Here is a 12,770-nt window from a genome sequence, read left to right as displayed (position 1 = left end):
CAAAGTTGGATGGCAGGAGAAAAATGTTTAGAACCCCGTGGCTACAAAAGCAACCAAGGGTGGTGGTTTTTATATTTTAATTTTTCTGTGGCTCGGTTTGGCTTCATGGTAAAAGGGATAAATAGCCCCAATACAACTTTGGGCTGCCAAGCATGATAACATGAGTTCAAGTCTGAGAGAAGCCAATTTGTGTAAAAAGGTGCTGGAGATTAGGAACCTATCCAGTTCCAGTCTATACCTCCCAAGATTCTAGGTAGGCAGTCTGGACCATGTGTAATGGCCTTTCTTTGCATGTTCACAATTATAGAAACAATATGAAATTCATATAACCTTCCTATAAATATTGGAGTTTTCCAACTTACACTTTCTCCAATTCAGACGAAGGATTCCTCTCTCTTTTCCCTTTCATTTTAATCGAATAAATTTAGAAATGCTCCATTCTTTTGGGAAATAGGTATTCTACTTGGCTAGTTTCTTTTTGCAGCGTTTGCCAATGGGCTTCGGCTTGTCCAAGCTTAGCTTTAAGCCTACAGGTTAGAAGGGTTCAAATAGCCAGCCTACAAGTACCATAGTCTCATTCAGAACTGTGTGTACATACGTAATACTAAATACATACTTTTCAAAAAAGTTGAATAAGATATGGTTTTAATATAAAACGATATACATTGATCCATTTGTATTCAAAATCTTGACAATGTTTTGGAGGAAAAGCAACAAATACAGAGCTTACCACCTTACAGAGACAGTTCAGTTTGACCCCCCCCTGCAAAAGCTATGACATGCACGATCAATTTCTTCCAAGGTCATGACTTAAGCATACGCTTACCTTGTCTCCAATGTTGCACACACCTCCATGCTTTTCCAATCAGTCATCATTTTCAAAATTTTCATCATCCTTCATGTACTTCTCTTGCACTGCTGCTGTTGTGGAATCTGTTTTGTCAAGCAAAACTTCCAAAATCTTGTCCTAGTTTATCGATCAGATTCAACAAATAAAAAAAAAAAAAAATGAAGCATGCTAAACTGAGTACTAAAAAATGACCAATTTGCATTGAATGGATATCTATAGTAGTCCCAATCAATGGGACCAGCTGCAATTTTGCTGTACTCAACTGCACTGCCTTCTATGCTAGCAAATATGTACCCGTTGCTCTTGTCTATCAACTTAACAAGATTCCCTACACTCTCTTTATCCTAGGAAAAAGCATAGGTTCAGGCTACACACTGAAACAAGAACCATGTAATCTCAGGTAAGTAAATGGAGAGAAACCAACATACCTGAATGTCTAAGGTTGTAAAATTGACCAAATTATAGTCTTCTATCACCTCACAGAGTTCCTTTGTGAGCTTCCTACAATAAGAAAAACAGATCAGATAACAAAATTAATAGCCAAGCTTCTCTTTAACCCCTGCAGAACAATTTCGGAGAATAACAAGCAATATGGTCCCTATGGAGGAGGTTTAAATTTATAACAGCTTATGATCATAATATGGTCTGTTGTCCTTGTTAGTACTTTCATTACTCCAAACTCCAAAGGACAACATTACAATATGCTAAAAAAACTAGGTTTCTTGAGGTCACATGTTATTTTTCCTTTTCTTTTTCTAAACATAAAAGTTAGAAATTTTACATACTTTTAGAATTTTCTTTATTACGAGGAAATGATACTATTCACCAAGTTGTTACAAATTGTATCTACATGCAAGAGAAGCTATTTTAAGCACAGATTGGATTCTGGTATGAGTGTAAAACTCCTCAGATAACATTTACCTTCTAAAGGGAAAATTCCCAATTAGTACCCTGTACTTTGGGCCTAGTGTCACTTTGGTCCCTAAACTTTAAAACGCGACAATTCAGTGCCCAAACTTTCAAAATGTGCCAATTTAGTACCTGCCATTAACCAGCCATTAAGTGGCATTTGAAAAGACACAAATGCCCTTCGAGTGTCATCTAATTTTTCTTTAGGCTCAGTTTGGAAGAAGTACAAATACAAAATTGTAGAGTGCAAAACCTTACATTCTATTATTGTGTATGTATTCATACTGTACATATTTGCATTTGCACTCCTTCCAAACTGAGTCTTATCAACTATCCAAACGTTGACAAAAAATGAATAGTCCCAAATCCTTGCCTCTTCTATTCAAGAAAGCTGCAATCACCAGAATACCCATTGAGATGTGACCCCAACTTTCTTGAATAGAAGAGAAAAGGATTTGGGACTGTTCATTTTTTTGTCAATGTTTGGATGGTTAATAAAGAAAATTAGATGACACTTGAAGGGCATTTGTGTCTTTTCAAATGCCAGGTACTAAATTGGCACGTTTTGAAAGTTCGGGTACTGAATTGTCGCATTTTAAAGTTCGGGGACCAAAGTGGCACTAAGCCCGAAGTACGGGGTACTAATCGGGAATTTTCCCTAGTTTAAATGCAGGGGTGGCAATACATGTTTCATAAGCAGTAAAGCCTCAAGGATTACTACTAATGGAAATGGGTGCATTTCCAATGATGAGATCACTTATATTCTTATAGATAAATTCTCTATTCTCTGTTATTAACTGGGAATGTTAATAATGAAAATAACAAACCAAGAAACCATGGTGAATGTTTTGAGATATCGAGAGGTTGTGGTACAGGCTGATGTGAGACAGGAAGAAAACCTGAACATTTGGAGGCTTGTCTCATTGGTAGGTTTATGGTGGGCTCTGAGCTGGAGGAGACAGTTGAAGCCTGTCTTAATAAAACACATTCAGTGCATGTTACAAAAGTGTTTTCTCATCTGAAAGATAGTCTTGTAGGGGCAGGCCCGACTAACAAATTTAAAAAAGTGTACAATAGAAAAAGGATTAAACCCCAAAGGTCTAAGGCTTGAGGCTACGTCTGGGAAAGGTGGTGCAGAATCCTAAAAGAAGTCTTGATTTACCATTGAATATTCATGAGGGGGAGGGGGACTTGAATCAAAGTGGAGGCTTGGAGGAAAAGAAGAAAGAGGATAAGAAGGAGGGAGTGGTGGGATCAAAAGGGGAGGAGGTGCAATAAGGAAGAGTAGATTTAGGTGTGCTTGTTGATAGGGAGGTGAAGGTTGGCAACTCTTTGGGTCTTTTCTTCTTGGGAGGTGAGAATTTTGCAAGAAGAGCTTTTGAGGAGCACGATATGAGGAGAGAAGAGAGTCTTAAGAAGACCAGAGTTGGGTAAGGAGGAGAAACTTGGAATGAGGAAGGGGGAGGGTACTATCTTAGCAATGTGGTGTCACATTTGCAGAATTTGTTAGTCCTGAAAACCTTGTATTGGTGTAATGTATGTCATGGCAATGCTTTCTGTAAAGATACAAGTTTTTTTATTGATAACGGTGAAAAACTTTTTATTAAAAAAAATACAAGTTAAACACTATATGGGGAAGAGAAAAATAATAATGGCAATTAAAGCACACTACTGGCAAATGATATATTAATAATGAAAGAGTAAGTGCATGAGATTGAATGGTAAAAACATATTTGCCTTTCCAACAATGAATATGAAGCTAGCCCCATTCAACTCCCTCAGTTAAATACAGTCCAGTAGACAGACAGAAATACCAACTTTAGCCCAAAATGTATGATCTCCATATTAGTTTTTTTTTGATAAATGATCTCCATATTAGTTTCCACCTAGTGATTCCTGTCTTTACTAGGTAGTCAGAAACACCCTCTGTGTCCTGCTATTTTTGGGCGGGCTAGACATTGGGAGGGAGGGGGAGAGCAAACCTTAAAACTGTTTCTTATATTCTTAAACACAACATAAATGTAATACTGACAGGTTGGTGCTAAGTTGCTTGACAGTTCAATCCAAGCAAAAACCAACCTTAATCAAAGACTGAGACTTTTCAGACCAAGCCCAACCAGATGTGTTAAACACTAAGCTTGACCTGATCTAGAAGTTAGGTTGGGTGATCAGCCAAGTTCTGTTGAGTCCAGCCAAATGTACAAATCCTAAAAACAGTTAAATATTCATTTAGATTTAGGATAATCAATGTACAAAAACATGTAACAGGGCGCCATACATAAATTTAGAATCTCTAAGCAATAGATTATCTTAAACAGGGAAGAAAAGAACATTTGAAAGATACTGATATGACAGTAAACTATAATTCCATTGCACAACCATTGCAGTAAGCTAATAGATCTAGCAATAGATTATCTTAAACAGGGAAGAAAAGAACATTTGAAAGATACTGATATGACAGTAAACTATAATTCCTTGCACAATCATTGCAGTAAGCTAATAGATCTAATTTGCATAAGTTGCATAAAAATTGACCAAATATCTAACCTGTATTTGGCAGATCGAGGATCTTGATCAAGGTGATATTGTAAATATGATAAATCTTGGACATCGGTGTAATATTCAAGGTTAAAAGCTGCAATATATATCAGCATGATGGTTAATGCACCAAGTTGAATGGCTTGCTGGCTCATAAATGATAACATAGAAAGCTTTCTCCACACCTAGCTTTCCGTAGCTCTCAATGAGATCAATCTTAGATAGGACATTGATGTGTGGAAGTTCCAGATGGAGCATGGTTGACAGAGAGAGAAGCAATGCACTCACATATTTCCCAGGATCACTGCACAGATGGGCATCAACTAAGTGCACTGCAGTCAACTGCATAAGATGGGGGGGAAATCTATTGAGATTCTAATAGAATCTATTCAAGATGTCAAAATGAAGTCACATGAAAAGTTTACCAAGTATTAGACATTAAAACCTCATTTCAGTAAATAAAGTCATACCCTAAGGTTCAACTTCTTTATGAGTTTGGTAATAACGCTCTTGGCATTTGAATGAAGGAAAAATAGTTCCACTTGGCCAGGAAAATCAAATAGAAGATAATGATCTGCAAGGGTACTTCAGTTTGTTAGGTAACATGTAACTTATAATACTATGACAAGCATACATGATAAAGTCATAAAATTTTCTTTTGATGAATAGATAAGATAATATAGAATAAGAAAAATACCATAGAAGTACAATAATGTATGATATGTATCCAGGTTAATATTGAAAGTATTTCTAACTTGAGAATAAATCTGGAAAAGAGCTGCATAGCGGGTATAAATTTGGAGAAAGGGGAGGTCGAGGCTATTGTGGAGTGTCTTGAGTGCTCCACTTCTGTTTGGCCTATGTCATATTTAGGGCTTCCTTTAGGGGCAAATCCTAGGGAGAGTAGATTTTGGACCCCAGTGATAGAAAAGTTTGAGAAGAGATTAGCCTCATGGAAGAGGAATTATATCTCTTTAGGAGGGAGAATTACCCTAATAAGAGCTACCTTGGCTAACTTACCTACCTATTATTTGTCTGTTTTTAGGATACCAGTTAGGAAAGATAGGAAACTGGAGAAGTTGATGAGAGATTTCTTATGGGAGCCGGGACAAGAAAAAAAGGATCACTTGGTTAATTGGGAAATTGTGCGCAGAAGTAAAGAAGAGGGGGGTTTGGGACTTGGGAGGGTAACTAGAAAAAATCAAACCCTGTTAGGGAAATGGTTATGGCGATGGCCTTTGGAAAGAGAGAGATTGTGGCATGAGGTGGTGGGAAGCATTCATGGGAGGTCAGAGAATGGATGGGATGTTGGTGTATCGAGGCAAGCTAACCTAGCAGCACCTTGGAAGGCTATTCACAACACCCTTCCTCAATTCCTCAATTTTATCAAGTATGAATTTTGTTCTGGCAACTCTATCCTTTTTTGGGAGGATATTTGGGTAGGAGACACACCGTTAAAGGATTTGTTCTCTTCGCTTTTTTCTATTTCTTTGTACAAAAAAGAGGTGGTCTCAAAATTTGTCTCACCTTTGGGAACACCCTTAGATCCTACTTGGGATTTTGGGTTTCGTAGAGGTCTTAGGGATGATGAAATTGATTATCTTTCTGCTTTGCTTGGTTGTCTTAATCAGGTTTGTTTGGATCCCTCCAAGCCAGATAAGAGGGTTTGGACTCCTAGACCCAATGGAACCTTCACTTGTGCTTCTTTCTTCAAGTCCATCTCTCAACTTTCTACTCACCAACCCTTTCCGTCAAAAGAAACTTGGTGTAGGCCAATTCCCCCAAAAATTATGGCATTTTGTTGGGAAGTATTCCATGGGAAAGTTAACACTTTAGATAACCTACAAAAGAGAAGACCTTTCCTCTGTATTTCTCCTAATTGGTGTATCCTCTATAGAGCTCACGGTGAGGATTGTTACCATTTATTAATATATTGTCCCTTTTCTGCAGACCTTTGGGCTTGGTTACTTTCGTTGTTTGGGGGTAGTTGGAGTCTACCAGCAGAAGTTCACATGCTCTTCAACCATTCTACCTTTTATTGGCCTACAAAAATAGGGAGAATTATGTGGAGATGTGCTCGTGCTGCTTTGATTTGGACTCTTTGGGAAGAAAGAAATCTTAGAACCTTTCAAGAAAAGGAAAGGAGCAGTCAGGATTTGAAAGACTGTGTGTTAAATAGGGCAATACATTGGCTGAAGACCTTGGAAATCTTTCATCAATTCTCCTTTAATGACCTCTGGAGAAATTGGTCAACAGTAGCGAGGTGTTCATCTCTAAAGGACAAATCAATTACAAGCTGGTCTCCTCCATCTGAAGGCCCACTAAAGTTGAACTTTGATGGAAGTAGCATGGGTAATCCAGGTTTATCCGGAATGGGGGGTGCTTTGATAAATGCGAAGGGAGAGATTTTGTTGCTTTGCTCAGGTCCCTTGGGATTTGGGAACTCCATCAGGGCAGAACTCTTAGTTGCTGTACAAGGGGTGCAATTTGCAAACCAGCTGGGGGTACAACAACTAATAATTGAGGGGGACTCCAAAGTGGTGGTGGGTTGGTTAAAAAATTCTGAAGAAGCTATGTGGCGATACAAGAATGAAATGAAGAAATTTAGTTGGTTGACAAGGAATATGTTGGTCACTGTATAGTGGGTGGGGAGATCAGCAAATACTTTGTCAGATATGTTAGCTAAGCAAGGGGTAAATAGGGAAGAATTATTTTGGGCTCAGTTGTGATTCTTGTTTTTCTTTCCTAGTTTACTTGTAAGTTTCAAGGAGGGGCTGCAGCTCGTGCCTCTCGCTGGGATGATGTATGAACTCACTCTAAATTTGTTTCTGAATCAATAAATTTATTATTATTCATCAAAAAAAAAAACAATCACTTGAGATAAGGCAATTTCTGGTTCCACATATCTGGGCCCAAAAAAGCCCAAATACAAACAATAAATGTATTAAAATTAAAAGAAATTACAGAAAGAGAGTTTCCCTAAACGAGTAGATGGATCTCAGTTATCTTTCACCCATATCATCTTCATCTCAACTCCCCATGCCAGACAACAATGGCCAGTAGATGGATCTCAGTTATCTGCACCCATGAAGAAAACAACAGCAAATATTATCTTTCCCCTTTAGAAATTTTTGTTGCATTCGATCTATCAAATGTCTAAGTACCCCACCTAACTGTAACTCCTAATTACCGCAAAAATTAATTTAGCATACCACTCCCCCCCCCCCCCCAATTCCTCCTCCAAATCAACCCTTTCACTGACCCCTTCCATTTAGCATTGTTTTTACATATCATTCCTCCCACCCCAGGATACTCTTTCTTGTTTCTTTAATTTCTGGTTTTATTAATTCTCTTCATCCCACTTTCTCTTAGTTTAAAAGTGTACTTGCACTTCTAAGCTTCATTCTTTTCTTTTCCCCAATCACCCTAGCTCTTTTATTAATCTTCTTAAAAGTTTACCCTTTAACCCCTTTGAAATCGTTTCCCCTTTTTGATGTGGGTATCCTCTTTAAGTGGCTGTCCTACATAGTTGCAATTTCTATTTATTCTACTTTGTTCATGATAAATAACTTTAGAGTGGTGAAACCATATTGCAATAAACAAACCCTAATCACGGCTAAGTTCAAGGTGAACATTTTCATTGTAAATGAAGAAAAAATCTTCCACAACAAATCACAAGAAATGTACAACACCATTAATAAAATTTCTTTAATCTCTTAGATGGATTCATAGAAGTGAAAGAAACACAGTTAACTTTAATCATCACTTGTAAGATACTGCAGATAGGTATTAAGTAAACATTGCCGAGCATGAGACAAGATCAGACTGCAAAAAGAACAGGGGCAACACGAATAAGCTCTATTTATCACAAACAAATAAAAGAAACATATATTCCAAGAAAGATAAAGCCTATACTACTAACCTTTGAGAAGAGGTTCCAACTTGGACTGCAACCAGTCAATGTTCTTCTCCAAGTAATCCATACAATACACAAGACCTAGATGAACACGACATATGATTCAGCTACTGCAAGTAGATATAACACACATACAAGTGTCTTCAGCAACTAACGCCATTGTTAAATAATATAGAAAACCTGAAATACTTCCTAAGTGGATTATATAAATAAACTAGCAAAAGCATTCTATCAAAATCTTTATACATGATTGTCAATTTTCTATGACTTTGGCCAGTCAGAGAAGACATGAAGACATAATGTCTAAAATCTTTATACATGATTGTCAATTGGTTATAACTAATTCCAATCACAGTGTATATATACAAAAACTAACCTCCATTAGGGCCAAGAGAATGCTCAATCATTACATCACTGAGTTTTACTAGCTCCTCAATATTCACAGCACACTCGTACCTGTATCTCATGTAAAGGAGAACCAAACTAGTTCAAATGGCAAATAGTTAACATCTTCATCCTACTAATAATATTTTACTACAAATGGATCACTAAACAATTTTTTTTGGTGGAAAGGATACGGCAATGCATCATTAGCAGGATCCAAGTTAATGACAGCTACTTTCCTGCATGGTAAAGATTATATTGTCAATACAACCTCATGGATAATAACTCAATAAGTCAATATCATGAAATACATGAAAATGCACATCAAATTATATAGATATTTGTATATATAGGGAGCAGCTTTTATAGTTAGTTCATTTAGTGAGGAAGCCTAAGTAAACTAGCAATCTTTTATGTGGCGAAATGGTTGGGTTGTTTAGTGAATAGGTTGAGTATATCATCCAGGGAAGATCCATACTTGCCCCAATTACATACCCTTTTTCAAATATTGGCTTTCTACATATTACTGGATCTGATTTCTGAACACATCCTCTTCAATTTCCATGAGAATGGATAAGGACTTAATTTCAAGTCTAAAACTTGCATTATAAATATAAAATTAAAACATAAAATAAGATAAGAAAGTGGACACATTTAGGTTTCTTAATAACTTTTATAACTGTTTAGGTTTCCCAACATGTCTAGCATATGCATAGGGAAGGATCTTGTTTTTTTCCATGAGCAATTCCATTCAGAGCCCTTGTATGTCACCCCCCTCCCCCCACCCCCATATGGAGGGAAAATGATTAAGTATAATCCAGACTCCACAATGGAATAGGTCATAGTTTGTAGATGAATGAATGGCATCTTCTGCTAAGACAAAAAAACCCAAATGCCAAAGGATAACCAATTGTTCTTTTTATTGGTCAATATTTACAAATTGCATATTTTGGAAATGGAAAATCTTCAGAACGCACACATCATTGTTTTGCCCCCTACAACTTATGGGTGTCGTGTCCAGAAATCCAAACATAATAATGATCTGAGGAAACCTCAATGGCCAATGGAGGTTTTTTCTGGTCGAATAAACTATAAGAATATGAGACCATCATAACAGTGCCTGTGAAGCAAGAAAAATTATATGCAACAGCACCACGCCAAATAAGCATAGGCTTTCAATTCAGAAACATAACAGTCCTACCATAATGTTAAGACTCCAGCAATACGCTTAATCGAAGCAGCTCATTCTAATCTTCAAATATCAGACATTACATCCATTTCACAAATTAGTAAAAGATTTATTTTTCAAATATTCAAGCAATAACTCCATGAGCAGAAAGAAGTAAACAACAATTTAATTAGGAAAATCCGGGAAAATACCTTCCAATGAGTTTGAGAAACTGCGACATGCCATTGCAGTAAGTCGTCTTCCCCGACCCAGGGGGACCGATGACCACCTGACCGAACACCATCCTACCCTCCTCTGTTTTATGATTCTATCCACCTCTACGAACTTTCTCTGTATGGAAAGATTGTATCTTGACTTACCTAGAAGAAATTCAATGAGGCGACCAGAACGAAGCTTCGCAATCAAAGACGAGAAGTTATCAGTACAAGCTTTTAATTTCAAAATCACCCGAGAGACACGAGAAGAGAAGGCTGGTCTCTAGGGAAGTGGAGAGGCGAGAAAATGATATAGTGATATAGTGCTTTATACCCAGATAATTACGGTACACTAATATCTTAAGCATCCATTGGGTCCAGATTATCCAACAGATGGCCTCCAATGCGGATTTACTTTGAATCTGGAGCCCTTTCCTCGGCGGGTCCCACTTTTAGATAGTGATACTGATTACTGAATCCGAATTTCTTAATTTTTGGTTGATAGTGAGCATTGAGATTATGTACATTAGTTGTTCTGTATCACAAATTGTACGAGAAACGGAGAAAGCCCTTCCGACTTATGTTGATATATAAAACCCTAAAACGCCTTCGGGAGGCTAGAGATAGAGGTGAGGCCCTCCTTCGCTGCGACGTCCACCGATCTGTCTCTCTCCACTTCTACTCTCTCTCTCTAATGGTTAAACCCAATAGATAACCTGTCTAACAACACCACCAAGACAAATTAAAAAATGTACTGCATAAGCGCTAGATTTTACCCAAAATCCCTGATGAGACTTGTTTCTTGTACCAAAATTCTGCACCGTTCTCTCTGTGCCACTGCTGCAACTGAGACTCGAACGCAGAAGCTCGAGAGGATCGCCGACGAGCTTCTCGACCTCAATAAGCTCGAAAGGCACGATTACTCAATTCTGTTTAGGCTTAAACTAGGGTTGAACAAGTATGGGCCGGCAATCTCCGGCCTTGATTCATCGGCTTCTGCGGCAGCAGGAGGTGGGTCTGCAGCAGCCGATGCGAAGGCGGTGGAGAAGACTGTTTTCGATATAAAGCTCGAGAAGTTTGACGCGGCAGCCAAGATCAAGATCATCAAGGAGGTTAGGACTTTTACGGATTTGGGGTTGAAGGAAGCGAAGGATTTAGTGGAGAAGGCGCCGGTTGTTTTGAAGAAGGGAATCACCAAGGAGGAGGCAATTCCCATTATTGAGAAACTTAAGGAGATAGGTGCTACAGTTGTATTAGAATAGGAAAAGTTCTGTTTGTCCATCTTTGTTTCTCCTTTTAAGATGTAGAATAACGATTATCTTTGATTAAGGAATGGCAATTGAGTTTTAGTTATATTGAATTTTTTTTCTCATATAATTCTCTATTTCGTTCTTCTCTTTCCGGAATTTCATTCCATTTTTATTGTCAAGGTTGAACCTGAGGAATGTGATGTCTATTTCTGCTTGGAGTTAATAATAATTCAACAAGCTAGCTTAACTGTTACTTGTTGGACCATTTTGGATCAATTTTGACTTTGAAATCTCTAGTATGAGATAGCTTGGCAGGGCCAATGTTTCTGCAAGCAATTACCTTTTCATTCCAACAAATGGGTTCGTCACATTTAGAGCTTAATTATATAGTAAATTTCATTTGGCACGACAGTTTGCTATTAAGTTGACAGTGGAACCTTTTGAAATATCAGAACAGAAACAGCTTCAGTCAGCTACAATTAAGGGCTCAACAGCCCAACAACAAGTTAGAGGAAACCGCCAGTTTGCTCCTCTTGTGCCTTCGTCATTTGTTTTTTATGGAAGTACTTTGAAGTGAAGTACTTAAACTGTCTAATCAGGAAAAGTCCCCTTGGGTGTCATCTAAGCAACCAGACATCAAACACCTGTCTGGCAAGAACTGCATATAGTCTTGGTGATGCTTTATCAGTTATCACCTGCGGTCGTGCCCCTATTCTATTTTCTTGTTGTGAAATTTCTACTTACTATCAAAATAATAATAATAATAATCTTTTTGCTTGGATTATATTATCTCTTGTGCTATTTTTGCTTCCATTTTTTGGGAAAAACAAAACAAAACCTTAAACTTTCATTACATCCAGAAAACTAGATACATATACATACCATCTAGTGGTAATTGATACCAAATGTCCTTTCCATATTTACATACGTTATAAGCAAGTTTATCAGGGAAAACATTTCTTGTTCTATTTAAATGATGTGCAAAAAACTTACACAAATCTAGAGCATACTCCATCAAAGGCTTTTCAATCCAGTACAAGCACTTTACTGCTTACTTGGCTTATGAACCAAACCTCCTCCATCTGAGAATATGAGAATTTATTTAATCCACTCTGCATGTGCTGCTTTAAGATCCACCATCAAAATCCACCATTCTGCATCTGAACTTCCCCAAGTTTTTTCCCCTGCTGCTGTAATCTCATTTTCCTCATTGGAAATTAATGCATAACCAGTTGCAACATTACCCAAGTTTGGATCATAAGAACCATCTGCATAAAACTGGATGTATTCTTTTGGAAACACAATCTGCAGCTGAATACTGTGATTGATTCTTTAAGACTTTTTTTTTTTTTGAGAAAATTCTTTGAGACAAATTCTCTTCTAGTAGATACATGTTGAGCCTGTAAACTACATCTTGAGGGTTTGGGTTCATAAATTTATTCAATTGCAACCTCTTATCCCATTTATATAAATGTTCTAGTTGTTCCCCTGCCATTCTTTTACAAATCCATGCATGTTTTCACCTCTAATTCTTTAAGGA

General features: G+C 37.5%; 1 protein-coding gene across 1 annotated transcript; it reads right to left on the bottom strand.

Moving 5' to 3' along the window:
- Positions 1-589: 589 nt before the first annotated feature.
- On the bottom strand, positions 590-10,277 carry QQT1 (P-loop containing nucleoside triphosphate hydrolases superfamily protein). Its single transcript, XM_010274556.3, has 10 exons — positions 9,978-10,277; positions 8,792-8,836; positions 8,590-8,669; positions 8,220-8,294; positions 4,768-4,871; positions 4,483-4,639; positions 4,307-4,394; positions 1,279-1,351; positions 1,064-1,194; positions 590-926 (listed from the first exon to the last, which is right to left on the bottom strand). The coding sequence occupies exons 1-10, from the start codon at positions 10,067-10,069 to the stop codon at positions 866-868; spliced, it is 906 nt and encodes a 301-aa protein (XP_010272858.1). The 5' UTR covers positions 10,070-10,277; the 3' UTR covers positions 590-865.
- Positions 10,278-12,770: the final 2,493 nt, after the last annotated feature.

This window comes from Nelumbo nucifera, chromosome 5, assembly GCF_055504915.1.
Source record: "Nelumbo nucifera cultivar China Antique chromosome 5, China Antique-T2T, whole genome shotgun sequence".
In the NCBI taxonomy this organism is placed as follows: Eukaryota; Viridiplantae; Streptophyta; class Magnoliopsida; order Proteales; family Nelumbonaceae; genus Nelumbo; species Nelumbo nucifera.
The sequence above is the reverse complement of the archived record's forward strand: the minus strand, read 5'-3'. Positions and strand labels throughout refer to the sequence as shown.

Excerpts from the sequence above, each read along its gene's own strand:
- QQT1 (XM_010274556.3), bottom strand. The coding sequence starts at position 10,069 with ATGGTGTTCGGTCAGGTGGTCATCGGTCCCCCTGGGTCGGGGAAGACG. Across the intron at positions 8,295-8,589 it reads TTCTCTTGGCCCTAATGGAG|GTCTTGTGTATTGTATGGAT; the intron begins GTTAGTTTTTGT and ends GTGTTCATCTAG. Across the intron at positions 1,195-1,278 it reads TTACAACCTTAGACATTCAG|GATAAAGAGAGTGTAGGGAA; the intron begins GTATGTTGGTTT and ends GCTTTTTCCTAG.